Source organism: Labeo rohita, chromosome 19 (assembly GCF_022985175.1).
Source record: "Labeo rohita strain BAU-BD-2019 chromosome 19, IGBB_LRoh.1.0, whole genome shotgun sequence".
Classification (NCBI taxonomy): domain Eukaryota; kingdom Metazoa; phylum Chordata; class Actinopteri; order Cypriniformes; family Cyprinidae; genus Labeo; species Labeo rohita.
This window is the reverse complement of record NC_066887.1, coordinates 36,581,345-36,606,595: the sequence shown is the minus strand read 5'-3', so window position 1 is coordinate 36,606,595 and position 25,251 is coordinate 36,581,345. Positions and strand designations below refer to the sequence as shown.

Genomic DNA, 25,251 nt, shown 5'->3' with positions numbered 1-25,251 from the left:
AAATTTAGCCCAAAACCATAACCAAAAATAATATATATATATATATATATATATATATATATATATATATATATATATATATATATATATATATATATAATAATTTTTTTCTTTTTACTTTTTTTTTTTTTTTTTTTTTTTTTAATATTTGTATGTGTGTGTGTTGTTTTTTTGTTTTTTTTTTAACGTTAGTAAGAAAACCTGGGGAATGTTTGTGGAGTTTTATGAAGAATATTGTTGCTTAGTCTCGGCTGATGATGCACCAAAATTATTTTTTTTAAATAATATTTAGCTATAAATATATAATATAGTATAATATTTAGCTATAAATATATAATATAATGTAATGTAATGTAATATAATATAATAATGTTATTTATTTTTGCATACTTTTTCCCTTAGTTTTATTTTAATATGAAAACTTGTGTGAAGTATTGTTATGAGACGTTTTGTTGGAAATTTTGCTTATTCTAGGGTATGCGCTGAAATTAAATTTTTACAGAAATTAAAAACTTAATTTAGCCAAAAAACTAAAACCAAAACCAAATAGTTTTTTTTTTGCATGTTTGTTTGCTTGTTTATTTGTTTAAATAAGAAAACGTAAGTTTGTATGGTTGTTTTATAGGGAATGTTTTTTTTCTTTTCTGCTGATAATGCACTGAAATTAATTTTATTTAATATTTAGCCTGAAAATTGAAACCAAAACATACAAATATTAAATTGCACATCAGTAAGTCTCTAAAATTTGAATATTGATTTTTTTTTTTTTTATGCAAATATTAAATTTCACATTAATCAGTCTCCATATCATCAATTTAATGATTATTTTAATTATGTTTTTACTCTAGTTTGTTGTTGAAATTAAGGAAAATATAATAAATATGTAATATAGTGTAGATATTTATCAAAACACTCCTTTAGAGGTATTTCTCTAGCTAACTATCAAGTTTGTGGTCATTGAATGTCTTTCCTGACATAAATGTGATGTTACGTTACGTTGTTGATCACAGTTTGTTTTAGAGCTGCGAAACGATTAGTTGCGATTGATCGATTCAAAATAATTTTGTTTACATACTATATGCGTGTGTACTGTTTATATTTATTATGTATATATAAATACACACACATAAATGTATATATTTTAAAAAAGTATTTTTATGTAAACATTTGTATATGATTTATAATATATATAAAATAATTAAAACTAAAACATAAAAGTACTCTTGACATGAAATAAAGTATCTGAAATAAAATAAAATATAAAAAAGTACTTATTTTATTTCTGCTTGTTGCCAAGAAAACATTTTTATTCTCATTTATTTGAGGTAATAAGTAAAACTAAAACCAAAATACAAAAACCATCTAGAAATATAAAAAGACTAATAAAATTGACAAAAACACACAACAAAATTACTAAAACATTAAAGTAAAAAACACAAAAACTAATTCAAAATGATTAGTTGCGACTGATCGATTCAAAATAAAAGTTTATGTACTATATGTGTGAATACTGTTTATATTTATGTATATATAAATACACATATATGTATATATTTTTAAACAATTCTATGTATTGAATGTGTTTTGTATGTAAACATTTGTATATAATTTATATTATATATAAATATAAATATTTTACATATAAATTTAACATTTTTCATTAATATATATATGTATGTGTGTGTATTTACAGATACGTAAGTATGCACCATAGAGTATGTAAACATACACTTATTGTGAAGCGATTAATTGCGACTAATCGTTTTGCAGCTCTAATCTGTTTTATTGACATCTTTCCATGGTTGAAACATTGATTGATTAATTGGTTATATGATTCATGATTAATTTCAGAACACCTTCTGATGTTTATTCATGTTTATTTGGTGCTATAACTAATAGTAAAGAGATGAGATTAATAGCTTCAACATGTCAAATGTCTTGAATTGACGGCTGAATGAATTTGACGTTTTTATGAATTTGAAGTCCTGAATGCTAATGTTAATTTGGCTGTGTTTGCCGTGTCAGGTGATCGTGCAGATGTCGGTTGAATTCGCTCAGCAGACGGAACAGGCCTGGATCAGCAAACAGGCCCGCGAGACCAGCACCGCCATACAGACGGACATCAGCGAGGATGAGGAGGCCGAAGAGGATCAGCTGAACTCTGTGAGTCTGATGAAGGTGAGATCACATTAATAACAACAACAAATGCTGGGATGATCAGGTTCCTCAACGCTGTTCTTCACGAGTTCAGCTTTTATTATGGATTTTGTTCATTTTTATGGAGAGGATTTAGAATTTGGTCATTAATGAAATTAATTTTTTTCATTAATATATGAGCTTACATGAGCAGTACGATGAACCATGAGTGCAGGATCTGAAGGACGAGTGTTATTTTGTAGCACTGAAGCCCTTCAGCTCACATTTACTGCATGAACACACACACACACACACACACACACACACACACACACACACACACACACTGCTTTATCTCCAGTGTGTTTGATGAGATGGGAACGAGCACGTTATTTAACTGATATAAACTCCTGTCAGATTCATTCCAAGGTTTGAATTAATGGAAGAGATCAGATGAATGAATTGTCAGTGTGTTTATATCGTCAGAGTCAAATATTATAAAAGCAGAGTAGAAAATAATTTACTGTTTAAAGGAGTAGTTCACCATAAGGTTGCTATAGTTGACTGAAAATACATCCACAAAAAGAAATAAGATATTATAAAACCCTAAACTTATTTTATTTCAGCGAGTAGTAATAAATAAAACAAAAACATGAAATAAATATTGACATGAAATAAAGTAACTGAAATAAAATAAAATATAAAAAATTTCAGGTGGTACCAAGAAAACATTTTTATATTCATTTAGTTTAACTTGATGTACAAAGATAAATAAAACTAAAACATAAAAAAACTTGATGTGAAATAAAGTAACTGAAATAAGTGAAACTAAAACCAAAATACAAATGTAAAAACCTTGTAGACTTATTAAAAAAATTAAAAATAAAAATGGCAAAAAACAACAAAAATTACTAAAACATTACAGTCAAAACAAAACAACAAAAAAATTTAAAACTGTTAATAAAAACTATAATAGTATCTTGATGTACTAAAATATTTTATTTCAGCTTGTTGTCAAGAAAACATTTAGTTTATTTTCATTTAGTTTAACTTGATGTACAAAAATAAATAAAAATAAACATAAAAACCTGACATTAAATAAAGTAATTGATATTAAATTAAATAAAAGATAAAATATAAAAAAATAACATTTTTCATTTTTTTTAAATTTAATTTATCTTGATATACTAAAATAAATAAAACTAAAACGTAAAAAAGTGTGTGTGTATATGTATATATACACACACAGTTTTTATTTTTACACTTTTATGATTAAATTAATTTTTAATAAATGTTTTATTTTGTTTTTATTTTTAAATTCTTTATTTTAATTAGTCATCTTTGTGATTGTAAATTTTATTTTGATCGGTCTTATACATTTGAAATTTGAAATAAAATAAAATATAAAAAAGGAATTATTTTATTTCAAGAAAACATTTTTTTTCTTATTTACTTGACGTAATAAATAAGTAAAACTAAAACCGAATTAATTAAAGTCATGTAGACATAAAAAAAAACTGATAAAAATGACAAAAACACACAACAAAATTACTAAAACTTAGAAAAAAAGAAACTGTTAATAAAAACTATAATAGTATCTAAATGATACTAAAATAAACATGGTGTTGAGTGGCTAAAATAAGTAAAATTAATAAAAGTTTTATAGACATTTTAAAAAAATGCATATATAAAAAAAATATAAATTAACTCAAAATATTACTAAAAACAAGATAGCAAGATAACAAGGTAGCTTTAACAAGAACTATATAATCATTCACCCCAGTAGATGTTTCTGTTTATTCAGCATTTTTGTTGTCTGTTTCTTGATGCTTGAGCTTTTCATCAGTTAGAAAAACAAGTGATTTCAGTTATATGATTATCAATATATCAATAGTTGAGGTGACTCTGTTCTCTTAGCGTTAAAGCGTGATTGTTCTTGTTATTGTTTCTGGTCACTGTGTGTGTGTTTGGAGCGTCAGCTCTGACGCTGCACGAAACCATGAGCCCATAATCAGCTGTTGACGTCTGATCATTGAGTTTAACACTGACTCCACAGTCTCATGAAGAAGAGCCCATCTACAGCACTGAACACAAAACAGGTGAGGATGAAGAGGTCGGAGAAGAGAGCGAAATCCCTTCAGAGACGTTTGATGATGATCTTGAGGAAGAGCAGGAAGACACAGAGGTCCCAGCAGATGATGATGATGATGAAGAGGACTTCCGCTCTGAGCTCGTCCAGCAGGAGGAGGAACACGGCCGCGTGCTGGAGGCGCTTCGATCGTCACACGCGCGTCAGCTGGAGGTTTATCAGGAGCAGAACACACTCCTGACAGCACAGATACACACACTCAACCAGCAGCTCCTGCAGGTCTGCGCCTCTTCCTGTGGAAGCACTTCCTGTTCCTGTCTCTCGCTCTCTTTCTCGTGTGTGCATGGACCGTCCGCTTCCACAGTCGATATGAAAGTCAACATGAAATGGAAGTTCACTGCTTCTTAATTTCAAAATGTAGCTCTACGTCTGAAAGGAAATTTCTGCTGACATCACCTGGGCTGTTGAATGTTAACCAGCAGTCAAACAGCTAGTTAGTCATTGTTGAAGTCAGGAATTCCCAAACTAGGACACTGAACCCCTTTTAACTAAATTTTAAACATTAACTTGCCCTCCCTACAATTTTAAGTTAATATTTCAATAATTTAACAACACATTTACTTACATTTAAATGTATATACTTAAATATTTAATCTAGTGCTGTCAAACGATTAATCGCAATCAATTATATATATATAGTCATTTTAATATATAAACAACATTTTTCTTAAAAAATTAAGTTAACATAATTAAGTTAACTTTTAATAAATGTATTTATTTTGTTTTTATTTAAAAATTCTTTATTTTAATTAGTCATCTTTATGATTTGTATTAAGTTTATTTTTGATTGGGTTTTATTTTAAATTTTAAAATGTAAATTTGAATACATTTTTAATTTAGTTTTTAAATAATTTTATTTTTGCGGTTTTATGATTGAATTAGTTAAACATTATTAGTAAATTTCATTTTTATTTTAAAATTATGTATTTGTTTTAATTTCACATTTGTATGATTTAGTTAACTATAAGCTTTATTTTGATTGTTTTTATTTTTAAATGGTCTTTTTTAATTATTTTTTTTAAATTTTTAGCTAATTGTGAGATGTTACATTTTAATGCAATATTAAGAAAAAATTTTTTTTTTCCTGAATATTGCTTCTGAAAGAATATTGTGCACTGAAAATATTAAAATTATTGATAAAAATTATTGATGAATATAAATATTAATATTAAAATATTAACTTGCCCCACTGCAGTTTTAAGCTAATATTTCTATTATTTAACAGCACATTTAAATGCCTATACTTAAATATTTATTTTTTTGTTTTATTTTAATTATTATTTTTTAATTATTTTATGATTTTTTTAGTCATTTTTATATTAATTAGTCTTTATTTCAAAGTGATTATTTTTATTTTTTTATTTTTTGATTTATTTTATTTTAAAGTCATTTATTTTAATTTTATATTTTTATAATTAAGTTAACTTTTAATAAATGTTTTTAGTTTTTTTTTAATTCTTTTATTTTACTTAGACATTTTTATGATTTATGTTTACTTTTATTTTAATTTGGTTTTATTCTGTTCATGAGTTAATTTTTAGTGAATCTTTAATTTTTTTTAAATTATTTTAATTTCATGTTTTTATTATTTAATTATTTATGAGTAATTTTTGTTTTTTTATATTTTATGCATTTTATGTAAATTATCTATTTTTAATTTTATATTTGTATGGTTTAATTAATTAGCTTTATTTTAATTGCTTTTATTTTTAAATTGTACTTGAATTTTTAATTTTTATGATTTAATTCATTTTTAGCTTTTTAACAAATTTAGCTAACATGATTTTTGTTTTTGCAACATTTATTTCAGAGGTGAAAGTTGTTACATTTTGATGCGTATTAAAAAAACAAGCTTTTTTTCTAAATATTGCTTCTGAAGGAATATTGTGCAGTGATGAATGACTCAGAATTAGACCAGAGACACTGATTGAGAAGGTCAATTTGATTTCACGTTGACTTTAGTTGAGCAGAGCTTCACTCATGTCACGCTCCGTTCCTTTATAAACTTTTCTCTGTCTGTTCATGAGTTTCGTTGCATTTCTCTTCAATTCTTCAGATGTGATGTTGTGTTGCTCGAGCAGCTCTGCATGGCGTTACTGTGTGTTTGTGATTTCACTGATTCGGCTCTACAGCTCAAAGCTGCGTGTGAATTCTGGTGCTGATTTGACATTGTGTGTGTTTGAAACAGAAGGAGCTGGAGCTGCAGCAGATCAAGGAGAGAGAAGATGAGACCGACAGACAGAGAGATCAACAGCTGCTTCCCAGCATGCGAAGCTGCGGCACACAGACAGAGCAGGTAGCGTAAACAATACAGTTTCCCTAGCAACAGACTCCTCCCTTCATTTAAAATGAGCTCATCCCATGGTTTCATAGACGAGATCTATTGTTAAAAAAAAAGTCATGTAAATATTAATACGTAAATAAATATATAGACTTGAATAAATATATATAGTGTAAAAAATATATAAACATTAATAAGTACGTACATTTTAATACGTGTATACATATAAATAAATAACTAAATGAGTAAAGTTTAAAGACAAACTTTGAAGTTGGCTTGAGAAAGCCTTGTCTGAAAGTTTGAAATAACTTCGAAAAGCTTAAAGTTTGAAAGTAATTGTTAAAATTGACGTTTGGGACAGAGTGGGAAAACACACGTTTCTAGCATGAATCAGTTTGTTGCTACCATGATTTAGGATGGTTAAACCATGCTGCTAGCATGATTTAACATGAATAACATGTCGCTTAACATAAATTAGCATAGCACCAACATGATTTAGGATGTTCATAGCATGTTGCTGCTGTGATTAGCAAGTTACTAACATGTTTCTAGCATGATTAGCATATTGTTAGCATGTTTCTGCCATGATTAAAATGTTACTGTCGTCTTGCTCTCATGTTTATAACGTAATTTGCAAGTTACTAGCATATTTTAGCATGATTAGCATGTTACTAGCATAATTCTAACATGATTATCATGCTGTTAACGTGTGTAGCATGATTCTAGCATGATTAGCACGTTACTAGCATGTTGCTAACATAATTCTAACATGATTCTAACATGATTAGCATGTTTCTATCCTGATTAACATGTTACTAACATCTTGTTAGCATGTTTATAACGATTAGCAAGTTACTTATGTTTTAGCATGATTATCATGTTACTAGCATGATTCATGTTACCATGTTGCTAACATGTTTCTAACATGATTAGCAAGTTGCTAGCATGTTGTTAGCATAATTGTAATATGATTACCAGGTCACTAACCTGTTGCTAGCACGATTAGCATGTTTCTAACATGATTAGCATGTTTCTAACATGATTAGCATGTTAATAGCATGATATTAACATGATTAGCATGATTCTAGCATATTGTTAACATGATTCTAGCATGATTAGCATGGTACTAACATATTGCTAGCATAATTTTAGCATGTTGCTAGCATGTTATCATGATTCTTGTTACTAGCTTGCTTTTTAACATAATTAGCATGTTGCTAGCATGCATCTAACATGATTAGCATATTTCTAACATGATTAGCATGTTCATAGCCTGTTGTTAGCATGATTAGCATTATATTAGCATGTTGCTAACTTGTTTTTAGCATGATTAGCAAGTTACTAGCATGATTTTAGCATTGTTAGCATGTTACTAGCTTGTTGTTAGCATAATTAGCATTTTATTAGCATGTTGCTAACTTGTTTTTAACATGATTAGCAAGTTAATAACATGATTCTAGCATAACTAGCATGTTATAAACATGTTGCTAGCATAATTCTAGCATGATTAACATGTTAGCATGATTCTAACATGATTAGCAAATTACTACCATGTTGCTAATATGATTCTAACATGATTAGCATGTTTCTAGCATGATTAGCAAGTTACTAACATTTTGCTAGGATGATTCTAACATGATTAGCATGGTACTAACATATTGCTAGTATGATTGTAGCAAGTTGCTAGCATGCTATCATGATTCTTGCATGTTTAGCATGTTTCTAGCATGATTAGCGCATTATAAGCATGTTTTTAAACATAATTAGCATGTTGTTAGCATGCATCTAACATGATTAGCATGATTTTAGCATTATTAGCATGTTGTTAGCTTGTTGCTAGCATGCATCTAACATAATTAGCATGATTTTAGCATTATTAGCATGTTGCTAACTTGTTTTTAACATGATTAGCAAGTTAATAACATGTTTCTAGCATGATTAGCACGTTACTAGCATGTTTTTAACATAATTAGCATGTTGCTAGCATGCATCTAACATAATTACATGATTTTAGCATTATTAACATGTTGCTAACTTGTTTTTAACATGATTTTAACATAGCATGATTAACATGTAGCATGTTTTTAACATAATTAGCATGTTTTTAACATAACATGATTATTAGCATGTTGCTAACTTGTTTTTAACATGATTAGCAAGTTAATAACATGTTTCTAGCATGATTAGCACGTTACTAGCATGTTTTTAACATAATTAGCATGTTGCTAGCATGCATCTAACATAATTAGCATGATTTTAGCATTATTAACATGTTGCTAACTTGTTTTTAACATGATTAGCAAGTTAATAACATGTTTCTAGCATGATTAGCACGTTACTAGCATGTTTTTAACATAATTAGCATGTTGCTAGCATGCATCTAACATAATTAGCATGATTTTAGCATTATTAGCATGTTGCTAACTTGTTTTTAACATGATTAACAAGTTAATAACATGATTCTAGCATGATTAGCATGTTACTAACATGTTGTTAGCATAATTCTAGCATGATTAACATGTTAGCCTGTTGCTAGCATGATTAGCATTTTATTAGCATGTTGCTAACTTGTTTTTAACATGATTAGCAAGTTACTAGCATGTTTTTAGCATGATCAGCATATTACTAGTATGATTTAAATGAGTTTAAATGGCTTAGAAATACAGGACATAGAAGGAATCTTGGTTTAGTCTCAAGAGTTTTGACAGAGTTTGAAGAGTGTTGCTCATTTGAACATTCCGTCAGTGTAAGTCTATGGGATTTTTAGTGGTTTTGATAGTCTGGTTTACGAAAACCGTAAGCCGGATCAGTCTGAAAAGATACAGCACACCGAGTCAGACCAGTCTGAAGGTCTGACCTGAGTTTGGTGGTTGTAGCGTTGAGTCTGTAGGAGGGGATGGTGTTTTCATTTTGGCTCAGAAGAGGAGTAATTCTCAAGCCAATTTAAATACACATAGTTTGCATCCTGTCCTCCACATCTGCACTTCCTCCTCTGTGCCATAAGGTGGAGCTCGTCTCCTTAGAAACTGTTGATGACAGGTGCATCTGTTGCTATGGCAGTGCAGTAGAAGCCTTTCTGTTGTTGTGCTGCTGAATTTGACTATGTGTGTTCGGGAGCCACCGCGCTCAGTTTGACAACCGCGGCAGACTGTTGGAAATGACTCTGAGCTGACTGTGATGAAATGACGGGCTTCCTGTCGGCCGTTTCTTTTCTGCCTGTTCGTAAACTCCAGACGAGAGAGGAAGAGGAGAAGCAGGATGAGGAAGAGAGGAAGGAGAAAGGTCAGGGAAGAGCCGCGCCGTCGCAGTCGCGCGCACAGGACCCGCAGCTCTCGTCTGATGTCATCACCACTGAGAGGTGAGCAGCTCATGAATAATGAATGATTTGATCAGGCACAAACAAACATTCTGTAAAGTCATTAGAACTCATTGATTGATTGATTGATTTACTTTTTTATGCTTTTTATGTGCTTTTAATTGTACACATTTATGACTTGATAAACCTTTAATAAGTGCTTTTTTTGTTGTTTCTACTTAAAGGTTTTTAAAGGTTATATTTTTATTTTTGTAATTTAATACATTTTTGTGTGTTTTATTTTGGTTTATTTTTATTTTAAAAATTTAATTTTGCATTTTATGATTTTTTTGAGGTGTTTTTTTTATTGTGCTAATATGTATATTTATTTACTTTAATGCATTTATTTACTTTACATTTTTATGATTTAATTAATTTTAGTATGTTTTTGTTCTGTTTTGTTTTTATTTTTTTTATTTTTACTTTTAATTTTCAGTAAATTTTGTTTTGATTTGTTTACATTTTAAGATGATTATAATTTTACCTTTTATAATTTAGTAATACTTTGTAGCATTTATTTTGTTTTTAAATGATTTAGTGATTTAAATTTTTTAGGTTTTTTATATATTTATCTTAATTTATACGTATTTATAGCTTTACTACGTTTTTAAATTCTGTTTTTATTTTAAAAATACTTCAATTTTAAAATGATTTTTTTTTTTTAGTATGTTATATTTTAGTTTTTTTTTATGTTAAAATATTTATTTAATTACATTTTACGTTTTGATGGCCTAATAATATTTAGCAAGTTTTATTCCGATTTGTTTTATTTTTTAAATATTTATTTTCATTATACAATTTAATGATTTTTTTTTAGTATATTTTATTTTTTTCATTTTAAAAGTATTTATTTATTTAAATTTTGTATGTTTATGACCTAATAATATTTAGCATGTTTTATTCTGATTTGTTTTTATTTTTAATTTTTTTTATTTTACAATTTAATGTTTTTTTTTTTTTTAAGTATATTTTATTTTTTTCATTTTAAAAGTATTTATTTATTTAAATTTTATATTTTTAAGACCTAATAATATTTAGCTAGTTTTATTATGATTTGTTTTTATTTTAAAAAAAGTATTTTAATTTTACAGTTTAATGATTTTTACTGTATTAGATTTAAATTCTTTATTTTAGAAATATTTATTAATTAAAATCATATATTTTTAAGGCCTAACAATATTTAGCAAGCTTTTTTTCTGATTTGTTTTTATTTTAAAAATATTTATTTTAATTTTACAATTTAATGATTTTTTTAGTACGTTATATTTAAATTGTTTTATTTTGAAAGTATTTATTTATTTAAATATTATATTTTTATGCTCAAGTAATATTTATCAAGGTTTATTCTGTTTTTTTTATATTTAAAAATATTTATTTTAATTTTTACAATTAATGATTTAATGTTTTATTTTAATTAGTTTTTTTTAATTAATTTGACATTTTTATGATTTATTAATTTCTAGCTAGACAGATAGACAGATATTTCTCAGCAGTCAGTGAGTTGTGATTTTTTTTTTTTATTTCATCTCTTGCAGGGATTTTCTGCGTAAGGCGAACGTTCGTCTGCGTCAGGTTCTGATTGACGTGTTGAAGACGACGGCGGCGGTGGAGGAGACCATCGGCCGTCATGTGGAGGGGATCCTGGAGGCGTCCAGTAAGGCTCATCTGAGATCGTCCTGGCAGAAGGAGGCTGTGAAAGCGTATGGCGCTCCGACGGCAGGAGGTCAGAGACGCTCATTAACACACACTACACGCCTCCGTTACCCTATAACGTAACTCTCTCACCAGCTGATTTGGGTTTGATTTCATCATCAGGTCGCGTTAATAAAAATCGGTCACACTTTGACTGTTAATGTTGTTTAGTAAAAGTTTTATAAGTGTTTTAAAGAAGGTGGTGACATTGCAGTCACACCAAAGCTGGTCTGTGTTGAGTTAATAACAGATGACGGGACGGTTTAATTGATGCCTGCTCCTGCAGGAACCAGTGAAGCCACATCAGATCCTGTCTGTCTTGTTTGTCCTTTTCTGTTGACTCATTGTCTTTGCATAGAGATGTTTTGTGTACTATGGAGGTGAGGTCATGTGACCTGAATATGGGTGTGTTCATGTTGTGACACTGTGTCTTTGAGATACTATGATAGTTTTATTCATATTTTGAATCTGTTTTTATTTTGCATTTTATTATTATTTTATTTAAATTAAAAATTAAAATAAATAATAATTATTAGAATATTTATTCTATAAATAATATTTATAATTGTTGTTCATGTACATTTTTGTTAAAGTTTAAGTAATTTTAATTGTTTTAAGTCATTTTAGTGTCATTGAGATACAATGATAGTTTTTATTCATATTTTGAATCCGTTTTTATTTTGTTTTATTCTTTATAAATAATTTTTAGTATTAATTTTAGTTCAAGTTATAGTAATTGTCTCATTTCAGTGTCATTGAGATACTTTGATAATATTTATTCATATTTTGAATCAGTTTTTATTTTATTATTTTTTTATGCCTAATATTTCTAATTATTTATTTAAAATTTAGTTAAATGTTTAAGTAATTGTAAGTGTTTTAGTCTCATTTCAGTGTCATTGAGATATTATGATTTTATTCATATTTTGAATCCGTTTTTCTTTTGTATTTTATTATTTTTATAAATAGTATTTATAATTATTTATTTTAATTTTAGTTAAATGTTTAAGTGTTTTAGTGTCATTAACTATGATAGTTTCTATTAATTTTTTAAATTATTTATAAATATTTATTATTAATTTTAATTTTAGCTGAACTTTTAGTCATTTCAGTGTCATTGGGGTACTATTATAGTTTTTATTAATTATTAAATATAAATATAAAAATAAAGTAGATTTTTTCATATTTTAGTATTTATGAATGATACTGTATTATTCATTTTAATTTTAGTTAATGTTTTAGTCATTTTTGTTGTGCATTTTTAGTGTCATTGGGGTACTAATATAGTTTTTTAATCAGTTTTTATTTTGTAGATTATTTATTATTTATAAATAATGTTTATTAATAATTTAAATTTTAGTGTTATTGTATTAATACGGAGTTAGTTTTTATTTAATTTTATTATTTATTTTAATTTTAGTTAGACTTTTAGCAATTTTGTTGTTTTTTGTGTCATTTCAGTGGTACTATTGTAGATTTATTATTATTTTTTTGTATTATTATTTATTATTTATAAATAATTTTTATTATTCATTTTTAGTAATTTTGTTGTGTGTTTTTAGTGTCATTTTAATGTCATTAGGGTACTATGATAGTTTTTATTAATATTTTAAATTAGATTTTTTATATTTCATTATTTATAAATATTTCGTAAAATATTTTAATTTTAGTTAAAGTTTTAGTCACTTAAGTTTTTTTGTCTCATATTTTATTAATTTTTTTGGTCTGTTTTTATTTTGTATTTTATAATTTATGTATACTATTTATTATTTATTTAAGATGTAATATGGAATTTTGTTGTGTGTTTTTGTCATTTTAATAGCTTTTTTTATATATATATATATATATATATATATATATATATATATATATATATATATATATATATATATATATATATGTATATATATATATATATATATATATATATATATATATGTATGTATATATATATATATATATATATATATGTATATATATATATATATATATATATATATATATATATATATATATATGTGTATATATATATATATATATGTATATATATATGTGAATTTATATTTTATTTTCTTTCAGTTAATGTTTTGTGTATTTTAAGTAACAAAAGTGTTTTTTTTTTTTTTTTTTTTTTTTTTTTGTGCTTTTTTGCAATAGTTTTAGTTTGTGCTTTAGTTTCAGTTCACTATAATAATAACCCTGATGTCAAATATAGAGTCTCACACCCTGGCTGTTTCATATGAGCCGGACACTCCTGTAACTCAACACCCAAAACACACAAAAGACCCTGAGTGAAACCACATCCTTATTGTGTGAGATCATCTGAGCGACTCATTCAAGTCTCGTTCTTGCCTCTGTGATTTCATCCATTAATCTGCAGTTCATTAAATCCTAATCTGTTATATCTCTGTCATGCAAAACCTACTGTTTTTTTTAAAACATCACCTACTTCGCTGGGTTAAAGCTTTACACTTTTAAGGCCTTTCTTCTGCCTGTAAATTTCTGCATGTGTTTTGCTAGATGAAGCACTGATTGGATCATTTGTTTTGATGTTGCTCATCTCTTGTGTCCCGCACACAGACGCCTCCTCTGAGAGTTTCCACGGCAGCGAGGCGGGCGCTGATGACGTCAGCCTGTTTTCAGCAGAGACTGAGACCGACGAAGGGCTGGAGATGTCGCTGAAGATCCAGGGGGCGGAGCTGCAGCTGCAGGAGGCGGAGCTCCCGCTGGAGAGGGAGGAGTATCTGATGAGCATCAGCACCCGACTGCAGAGCGCCGTAGAGAAGCTGCTCATCACCATCACTGACACCAGCACTCAGGTACAGACGGCACAAGCAGTCAAAATAAACCCTTTCAACTGTGACCGCTTCACAAGTTCAGAAAAACACAAAAATTTGGGGTTTTGGTCATCAAGGAGGCATTAAATTGATCAAAAGTGACAGGAAAGACATTTATGATGTTGAAAAATTTAAATTTCAACATTGATAATCATAAATGTTTCTTGAGCAGCAGATCAGCATATTAGAATGATTTCTGAAGAATCATGTGACACTGAAGACTGGAGTAAAAATTCAGCAGTGCACCACAGAAATAAATTACATTTGAACACATATTTGCATAGAAAACAGCTGTTTTAAATTAGAAAATTATATAAAACATTTTTACTGTATTTTTATGAATATAGCAGGTTTAACTCTTGTTAGACTTTAAAAAAATCATTTCATTTTATTTTTTAATTTAATCTTTTTTGTTTCACATGTTTCTCATTGTGAATATAGCCATTTTAAGTCTCATTAGACTCTCAAAAATTAACATTTATTTATTTATTTGTGTCTTATTTTTAATTCCCCCCGTTTTACACGTTTCTTATAAATATAGCCGTTTTAACTCTCAAAAATTAATGTATTTATTTATTTGTATCTTATTTTTGATTCTCCCCTATTTTATACGTTTCTCATAAATATAGCCGTTTTAACTCTTTTAGACTCTCAAAAATAGTTTATTTATTTTATTTATTTATTTTTTTATTTATTTTTTTTTTTTTTTTTTTTTTTTTTTTTTCACGTTTCTCATTATGAATATAGCCATTTAACTCCTGTTGGACTCTCCAAAATAATGTATTTATTAATTTGTTTGTTTATTTGTTTATTGTAATTTAACAATATTGGTAAATTTATTGTTATTTTTGCATGTTTCTCATTATGAATATAACCATTTTAAGTCTCTCAAAAATTTTAGACTCTCAGTAATTAACTATTTATTTATTTATTTATTTATTTAATTAATTTTATCTTATTTTCCCCCCCTATTTTCCACGTTTATGATTATAGCCGTTTAAACTCCTGTTAGATTCTCAAACATATTTTATTTTATTTTATTTTAATTTATTATAATTTAATTTAATTTAGTTTAATTTATATTTTAATTTGATCTTATTTTTTTTTATTATTATTCTATTTTTCACATTTCTCATTATGAATATAGCCATTTTAACCCCTGTTGGACTCTCCAAAATAATTAATTAATTAATTAATTTATTTGTTTATTTTAGTTTAACCTTATTTTTGACTTTTATTTATTTATTTATTTATTTATTTATTTATTTTTCTTATTTTTGAACCCCCCACCCCCCATTTTCCATGTTCCTTCTGAATATAGCGGTTTTAACTCCTGTTAGACTCTCAAAAATTATTATTATTTTTTTTTTTTTATCTTATTTTTATTATTATTATTATTATTATTATTATCATGTGACACTGAAGACTGGAGTAATGATGGTGAAAATTCAGCTTTGATCACAGAAATAAATTACATTTTAACACTGATTCACATAGAAAATGGCTGTTTAAAATTAGAATATTATATTAGAATTTTTACTGCATTCTGAATCAAATAAATGCAGCTTTTGCAAGCAGAAAATGTCTCTTAAAGAAGCATTAAAATCGTACTGAGCCACAACTTTTGAATGATGGTGTATGCGTATGGCTGTTGTTGATTACTCGGGGTCAGGAAGGACTGGGTGATCTTGAGAGCGTCTGTTGGTTAAACACATTATGCTGGTGAGATCAGATGAAGGCTCTCATGAGGCTCCAGCTGATACTCAGAGGTCACATGTTCGCTACAGTGGGCGGGGCCTCTGCTCCGGTCGTCTGTAGATACCAGTAGATTTACATAATGCTTCTGTCTCCGTGGCAGCAGTGTAACCACGCCCCTGTGTTCACCCGTAAAGCGAAACCGTCTTTCCTAATAGTTTATTTTAGCTTCGCTCTGATCAGCGCTTCCTGTCAGAGATACAGATCCTGACTGCACACGTAAACAAATATACATTATCTCTCCAATAATCAATATATATGCGTTATCTTTATAGCTCCTGCTGACCTCTGTACTTTTTGGTTGATTCTTATAATAAGGTTTTTAATTAAGTGAGAACAGATTTATTATTTATTTATTTATGTATTTTGTTTTTTTTTAAAAAAGTATTTATTTAGCAGCTTATTTTTCTAAGTTTCATGTTTCTCATCTCTCTTTTAACTCCTGTTGAACATTTAATTTATATATATATATTTATTTATTATTTACTTTTCATTTTTTTATTTTATCTCCAAAATGAATTATTTATTTATTTTATTTTTTATTTATTTTCATAAATTGGGCTGTTTTTGAGCAATTGTTGAGTTATAAATTGAAAGGAATTTAATTAAATTCCATTCATTCCAATGGGGTTAATACTGGTAATTCTTACTTATTATTTACATACAATGATATATTTAAAAAAATCAAGTCAATCATATTTTTATTGTGGTCCATGTATAATTTAAAATTTACAATAATTTTATAATTAATTAAAAAAAGTGGGTAATTATAATAATAATAATTTTTTTTTTAAATACTTTTTTTCTATTTTATTTAAATTTCCTGTTATGAATATACAGTTCAAACTCCTGTTGGATTCTCAAAAATTATTTTTTTAAATTAATTAATTTAATCTTTTTTTTTTTTCCACATTTTACCACCTGTTTGACTCAAACTGTATTTATTTATTTATTCTTATTTTTTTTTAATTCTAATTTTTATATTTTCACATTTTAACTCCTGTTGGACTCTCAAATGTATTTATTTATTTATTTAATCTTTTTTTATTATTATTATTATTTACATTTTTTCACATTTTAATTTCAATTATCAAAAATAAATTATTTAACTTTTTTTTTTTTTACGATTCTCATTATGAATATAGTTGTTTTAACTACTATTGGACTCTCAAAAGTAATTTATTTATTTATTTTTTAGCTTTTTTTGTTTTTCTATTTTCCATGTGTTTCTTATTGTAAATAAAGCAATTTTAACTCCTGTTGGACTCTCAAAAATAATTGATTGATTAATTATGTTAGTTATTTATTTACTAATTTAAAAATACTCTCAAAAATAATTAATTAATTTATTTATTCATTTTTATCTTTTTTTATTTTCCATGTTTCTTATTATGACCCTCATAAATAATTAATTAATTAATTTATTTATTTATTTGGACTCTCAAAATTAATTAATTTATTTTTTATCTTTTTTTTCTATTTTCCACTTACGAATATTGCTGTTTTAACTCTTGTTACAAAAAAAAAAATCATATCTATCGTTAAATAAATAAATTCTTTTTGAGAGTCCAAATAAATAAATTAATTAATTAATTAATTCATATAAAATCAATTAATTAATTAATTTATTTATTTATTTGGACTCTCAAAAATAATCTATTTATGATTTTTTTTTTCCCCACGTGTTTCTTATTATGAATATAACCATTTTAACTCCTGTTGGACTCTCAAAAATAATTGATTAATTAATTAAGGTTATTAAGTAAATATTAAGTAATTAATATTAAATATTAAGTAATTAATTATTAAGTAAACTATTTATTTATTTATTTATTTTTATCTTTTTTTCTATTTTCTACGATTCTTATTATGAATATAGTCGTTTTAACTCCTGTTGGACTCTCAAAATATATTTATTTATTTATTTTCTATTTTTACATGTTTCTCACCACAGTTGTATTGCTCTTGTAGCAGCTGACGTGGCACAAAATGATGAACAAACAAATATCTCGACGGCTGAATTTGGCTGCTGTATATATCTATATAGATATTTTATGCTGCATATCTAAAGATTAGATGGGATCAGATCCTGTTCGACTTGAAATGTGAGGAAATACGCACATGCTGAGGTTTTGAAAAAACGGATTAAATTCTCTTAAGCCGCTGAAACACTAATGGACATGTTTATCTTATGTAATCAGAGCCATGCTGCTGTAAAACACCACGGTAAACACGCCTCAAATCAATACAACACTAAAATCTGAGCGAAAACAGAGATTTGCCAGTGACGTATGGTTGAAGAAGCTGAAAAGAGTAGCATTTGTTTGGAATAGAAATAGTTTGTAACATTATAAATGTCTTTACTGTCACTTTGATCAGTTTAATGCGTTCTTGATTAATAAGAGTGTTAATTTCTTTTTTAAAAATATCCTTCTGACTCCAAATTTTTCATAATAGCTTCTCTCAGAAGGTCTGTATTCTGGCTTTTATTCTGAAAGCGAGCTTCATCTTCTTGTATTCCTAATAAACTATCGTGTGTCTTGTTCTCCCATGGTTCTTATCTGGTAAAACTGGAGACGACTGCTCTGTAAAACACAATAGAAATGGCTGTAAATCAATACAACGCCGTGAGACATTTAGAATCAGGTTCGTCTTTCAGGTTTTAATCAGACAGAAGCAGGGATTTGCCAGCGATTTGTGGTGTTAATGCTGGTTTTCAAGGTCTTAATGGCTTTGCCGTGAGTTAATCGTGTAATGGCTTGTTCAGGAATGAAGATTTACGTTGAGGCTTGCGTGTAGGACGAGTAGTTAATCAATAATGTTGTTATCTGGGAGGCTTTGAAGAGAAAATAATTACTCTGATGGAATGAAGCGGCACATTCCTGATTCTTAATTATCTGTGTGGTCTTTAACCCTCATAATGCATTCAGGTCTGTTTTGATAGGGAAGAAAAACATAGAAATTCCTAAAAAAATGCATAGTTTTTAGTGAAGGAAACTTTGCAGATGCTGTGAGACACTCAAAATACACACCTTTTATTTTTCAGATTTTTTAGTTATTTTTTACGAGATGTAACGTGTTTTGTGTTCGGGTTATTAGGTGTCAGAAATACTTTAAAATGTAAAATGGTGTGTGAAGTTACATCAGTGTCAAAAAAAAATAGTGTCATAAAAAATCACTTTTAATCTGAAAGTGAAAGTTTATGGAAGTTAAATATTTATTTTGTTACATATTTTGTTTGTTATTATGTATAATAATTAATTTGTTAGAAATAAAAATGTAGGTTTCATAATTTGGGCTGATTTTGAGCTGTCGTGAGTTATAAATTGTAAGGAATTTAATTAAATTCCATTCTTTCCAGTGGGGTTAATGCTACTATTAATACATTTAATACAGTGATATATTCAAATTAAATTTTTCAGCAATATTGAAAAAATTATAGATATATTTTTACATCATAGTCAGTCGTATTTTTTGTGGTCCATGTATAATTTCAAATTTTAAATTTATTTGTCAATTTTATAATTAATTAAAACATGGGTAAATACACTAATAATCATATATCTGAATGATTTTTTTCTATTTTTCACGTTTCTTATTAAGAATATAATTATTTTAACTCCTGTTGGACTTTCAAAAATGAAATTTTTATTTATTTATTCATTCACTGATCATTTTTTTCTTCAATTTTTCGCATATTTCTCATTAATTATACATGGACCACAGCCAAAAAAAGGGGGGGGTAAATACACTAATCTTATTTTTTTTTTTTTCTCATTATGAATATAGCCATTTTAACTCCTGTTGGACTGTCCAAAATTAACTGTATTTATTTATTAATTTATAGTGAATCTTTTATTTAAACATAATTTTATTTGATCTTAATAATGTAAAACTCCTGTTGGATTATGAAAAATGAACTATTTATTTATTTATTTATTTATTTGTTTATTTATTTATTATTTAATCTTATTTTTTGTTCTATTTTTCAATATGACTATGATGTAATATATATATATATAGAGAGAGAGAGAGAGAGAGAGTGTTTTATAATTAATAAAAAAAAAATGGGTAAATGTGCTAATAATCATACTTTTTAAATAATTTATTCATTTTTTCACGTTTCTCATTATAATTATAGCCATTTTAACCCCCGTTGGATAGTGAACTTTTAAAAATTAATAATAATTAACTTTTTTTTTTTTAATCTATTTATTTTTCATCTTTTTTTTTTTTTATACTTTTTGTATTTATTTTATTTTATTTTATTTTCTAATTTTCACATATTTCTCATTAATTATACATGGACCACAACAAAAATATGACTTATGTAAAAAAAAATTATATTATTAATTTATAATAATAATAATAATAATAATAATAACAACAACATTTTAATATGATTAATAAATTAATAATAATTAAGTTATATATATATATATATATATATATATATATATATATATATATATATATATATATATAATGTTTTATAATTAATAGAAAATGAGTAAATACACTAATAATTACTTTTTAAAAATTATTTTTTGTTTTTCACATGTTTCTCTTGATGAATATAGAATATAACCATTTTAACTCCATATCAACGGAGTTGATCATCAAAAATGAACTTTATTTATTTATTTATATTGAATCTTATTTGTGTTTATTATGTTTTCTATTTTTCACATATTTCTCATTAATTATACATGGACCACAAAAAAATATTGACTTTTGTCAATCAAAAAATATATATATATGTACACTACCGTTCAAAAGTTTGGGGTCAGTACATTTTTATTGTTTCGTTTTTTTTTTTTTTTGTTTTTTTTTTAAGAAATTAATACTTTTATTCACCAAGGATGTATTAAGTTAATAATTAAAAGTTTATTAAAAGTTAATAATAAATAATTTACATTGTTATAAAATATTTATATTTTCAATAAACACTGTACTTTTTAAACTTGTTATTCATGAAAGAATCCTGAAAAAAAAAAAAATCACAGGTTCCAAAAAATATTTGGCAGCGCAACTGTTGATATTATCCAACATTGATCATTCTAATAATAAATCCGCATATTAGAATGATTTCTGAAGGATCATGTGACACTTAAGACTGGAGTAACAGCTGATAAAAATTCAGCTTTTCATCACAGGAATAAATTCTATTATAAAGTATGTTAAAATAAAAAACATTATTTTATATTGTAAAAACATTTTGCAATATTACTGTTTTTTTTCTATATTTTTAATCAAATAAATGCAGCCTTGATGAGCATAAGAGACTTCTTTAAAGACTATTACAAGTCTTACTGACCCCAAACTTTTGAACGGTAGTGTATATGTATGTATGTATGTATATTTATGTATGTGTAGTTTTTTCAGTATTGATGAAAACATTTATTTCACTAATAACATGTTAACTTTTTTTTTTTTTAAACATTCACTCACTAATAAGAAGTTGCTAATCAGGTAGAGTACGGTTGAAATGTATGAAGTTATGACTGTTTTACCGAATTGAAAAGGAATGTTGTATCAGTACAGAGATCCTGAATGCATTATGAGGCTTAAATATCATTTAGTTCTCGCTTATAGAGCAGGAATCCAGTTGGACAGGCTCAGGCAGGGTGTGTGTGTGTGTGTGTGTGTTAAATCACCTGCAGGCTTCACGACTCCGCCTTTACTGTCGACGTATCCCACACATGTCCACAAACCAGGAAGTGTTTGCTCCGGCTGACAGACTCACACAGAGAGAGAGAGCGAGAGATAGAGGGAGGTACAGAGGGAGTCTCTCTCCCCCCGGAGCGCTGCTATGGTCTGTTCTCACTCGTTAATGAGGCCCCACGTTTTCCCAGAGGAGCGTTGCCACGGAAGCATGGAATTGTTAATGAGTTTCCAGCAGGAGGGAAAGTGAAAGACAGGAGAGTGTGGTTCAAACTTGGATTTCTGGCAACAGGTTGGAGTTTAGTTTCCTCTCCGGATCGTCTCGTTCATTTACATGAAGCTGGTTCTTCCTGACCGGCCATGTGAGATCCGTGTGTGTGTGTTTACCTCCGCCGGGACACTGCCATAGAGACGGTCGCTCGGCTCGGGGATGTTCGCTCTGATTAATTTGCGCCTGACGACGCTGACACGACTCTCAAACATCTAGCAAGCCGCTTGGAATCACGCAAGACGACATGGATTCTTATCGGACGTATTGGAATTCGCACTTCCTGCGCGACGGATGGCTGGAAAGCCAGGATATGGATATTTACGAGGTGGAGTCGCGCATCCCTCTACCCCGACCCTTCCCTTTCAGCCACCTGCTGCACGAGAGGAACGCCGTGGTGGTGCAGACGCAGATTTCGCACGTCAACCAGCGCGACAACGGGCACCTTCTTAAAGTCATCTCCAAGATCTCCCTGCCCACCCCTCCGTATACAGTAAGAGCTTCAGCTCCGTTTTGACCTTTGGTGCCGCAGATTGCGAGTCGTGCGGAGGAAAGGGTTTTATAGCGCCGGGGACGTTCGCGACCATATTGTTAGATAAGAGTCCCGGGAGCTTTTGTACACGTTGCCTGTGCTGTAATGAGATTCCTGGGTGTGTTTGTGTGTGTTTTGTGTTCTGGTCACACGAGATCAGGCTCGCCGTCGTGACGGAGAGATCACGGCTTTTGTTGAAGCTCTGGCACATGAAGACGAGCTTGTTGACATATTGTGCTTTTCTTCTGTAGATGTGTGCAGCTTTAAAGCTTAATAATAATGTGTGCTTTCATTCACACATTTGGGCTTTTTAATGTTTCTGAAAGAGGCTCTTCTGCTCAGCAAGTCTGCATTTATTTTATCAAAAATGCAGTAAAATTGTGAAATATTATTAGGATTTAAAACAACTGGTTTCTATGTGGATATTTGTTAAAATGTAATTTATTTCTGTGATCAAAGCTGAATTTTCAGCATCATTACTACGATCTGTGACATGATCCTTCAGAAATCATTCTGATATGTTGATTTGCTGCACAATATTTTTGTGGAAACTGTCGTGCGTTTTATTTTTTGGATTCTGAAATGAATAGAAAGTTCAGAAGCACAGCTTTTATTTGAAATAGAAATCTTTTAAAACACTATAGATGTCTTTACTGTCACTTTTGATCAGTTTAATGAGGCCTTGATGAATAAAAGATTAAAAAAGAATCTTACTGACCCAAAGCTTCTAAAGGAATAAACCCATAAAAAATGTGAAATTAAAATAAATGAACAATGAAAAATTGTATATTAAAAAAGTGAAATTGAAATAAATGATTTTAAAATAAAAAAATCTAAATCATTGATCAAATATTAAAAAATTAATAAAATTAATGATGAAAGTGCTAAATTAAATAAAATAAATGATTTTACAAAAAACAATCAAAATAAAACATTTACTAGCAATTAATTAGATCTTAAAATTTTAATTAACATAAATAATAAAAAAATAAACTAAAAAGCAATCAAAAATTAAATAAATGATTTTAAAATAAAATGAAAATAAATTAATCAAAATCATACATCAAATAAAAAATAAAATAAAAACGTCAAAATAAAATAAATAAATGATTTTACAATAAAAACAATGAAAATAAAAAGTTTAAATTGACAAATAAATAATAAAATAAATGAACTGTTTAAAAAAAAACAAAAACAATAAGTCAAAATCATAAAAATTGTAAAATTAAAATAAATTTAAAATAGAAATAAAATGAATAACATTTATGAATCAAATAAAAAATTAAAACCATGAAAGTGCTAAATTATAATAAATGATTTTATAATAAAATCAATTAAAATAAAAAATTTACTAACAATTCATTTAAATTAACAATTGATAAAAATAAATGAACTTGTTTAAAAAAAACAATCAAAATCATAAAAAATGTAAAATTAAATTGTCAAACTAAAAATGAAGCCATAAATAAATTATTTTTAAATAAAAACAAAACCAAAATAAAATTTAGTCATGAATTAAATAAAAAATGTATAAAATCATGAAAATGCTAAATTAAAATAAATTAAATTATACATTCAAAATAATCAAAATAAAACAATTACTAACAATTAATTAGATTATAAAAATTTTAATTAACATAAATAATTATTTTTATATTAAAACTAAAAACGAAATGAAAATAAAATTACTAAAAATCATGAATTAAATTTAAAAGAATGAATAAAATCATGAAAATGCTAAATAAAAATAAATGATTTTACAATAAAAACAATCAAAATAAAACATACTAACAATTAATTAGATCGTAAATTCAATAATTAATAAAATAAATCAACTGTTAAAAAAATCAAAATAAAAATGAGTTGTAAAAAATGTAAAATTAAAATAATAAAATTACTAAAAAATCATTAATCAAATAAAAAAAAATAATAAAATCATGAAAATGCTAAATTAAAATAAATGATTTACAATAAACACAATCAAAATAAAACATTTACTAAAACTTACCACGAATAACGCAAATAATAAAATAAATACAAATCAAAATAAAACAGTACAAAAAAATATTTCTTAGAAGTTATTTAATAAAACATTAAAATAGCACACAAAATCATAATGAATTGCACATTGAAGGCCATCAGGCTGTTATGATGCTCATTTCATTTCTTTAATATTTCATTTCTTTAATGTTTCTAAAACAGAATTTGCTCCAGAAACTCTTTAGTTTCTCCCATGCCTGTGTCTCATAGAAGCACATTTGCTTTTTCTTGTTTGTGTGTCGATATAAATCAATATTTTGTGTTACAGTGCACATTCTGAATTAGGTTCACACAACACACAAGTCTGATTAATGACAGCGTATTTGTTTGTGACTGTATTATGGCCATATTGATGATGCTCTGTGTCTCCGTCAGCTGGAGCATGCGCGGATCACGCAGACGGAGCTGATGAGAGAGAAGTTCAGGCACAATGAGGAGATGGAGGAGCTGCTGCGCAGGCAGGAGGAGCTGCAGGAGCGTCTGGGAGAGGAGGCGCGAGCGCGGGAGCAGCTGGCACTGGAGCTGCACAAGGCTGAAGGTGA

At 27.4% G+C, this 25,251-nt stretch overlaps 1 protein-coding gene across 1 annotated transcript in view; it reads left to right on the top strand.

The window, feature by feature from the left end:
• The window catches only part of akap9 (A kinase (PRKA) anchor protein 9), a 134,170-nt gene that overhangs the window by 50,237 nt on the left and 58,682 nt on the right, over nucleotides 1-25,251 (top strand). Inside the window, 7 exon segments of the mRNA XM_051136960.1 lie at nucleotides 2,026-2,178; nucleotides 4,193-4,504; nucleotides 6,474-6,581; nucleotides 9,800-9,924; nucleotides 11,457-11,644; nucleotides 14,194-14,432; nucleotides 25,085-25,247. Coding sequence (XP_050992917.1) covers nucleotides 2,026-2,178; nucleotides 4,193-4,504; nucleotides 6,474-6,581; nucleotides 9,800-9,924; nucleotides 11,457-11,644; nucleotides 14,194-14,432; nucleotides 25,085-25,247 — 1,288 coding nt within the window.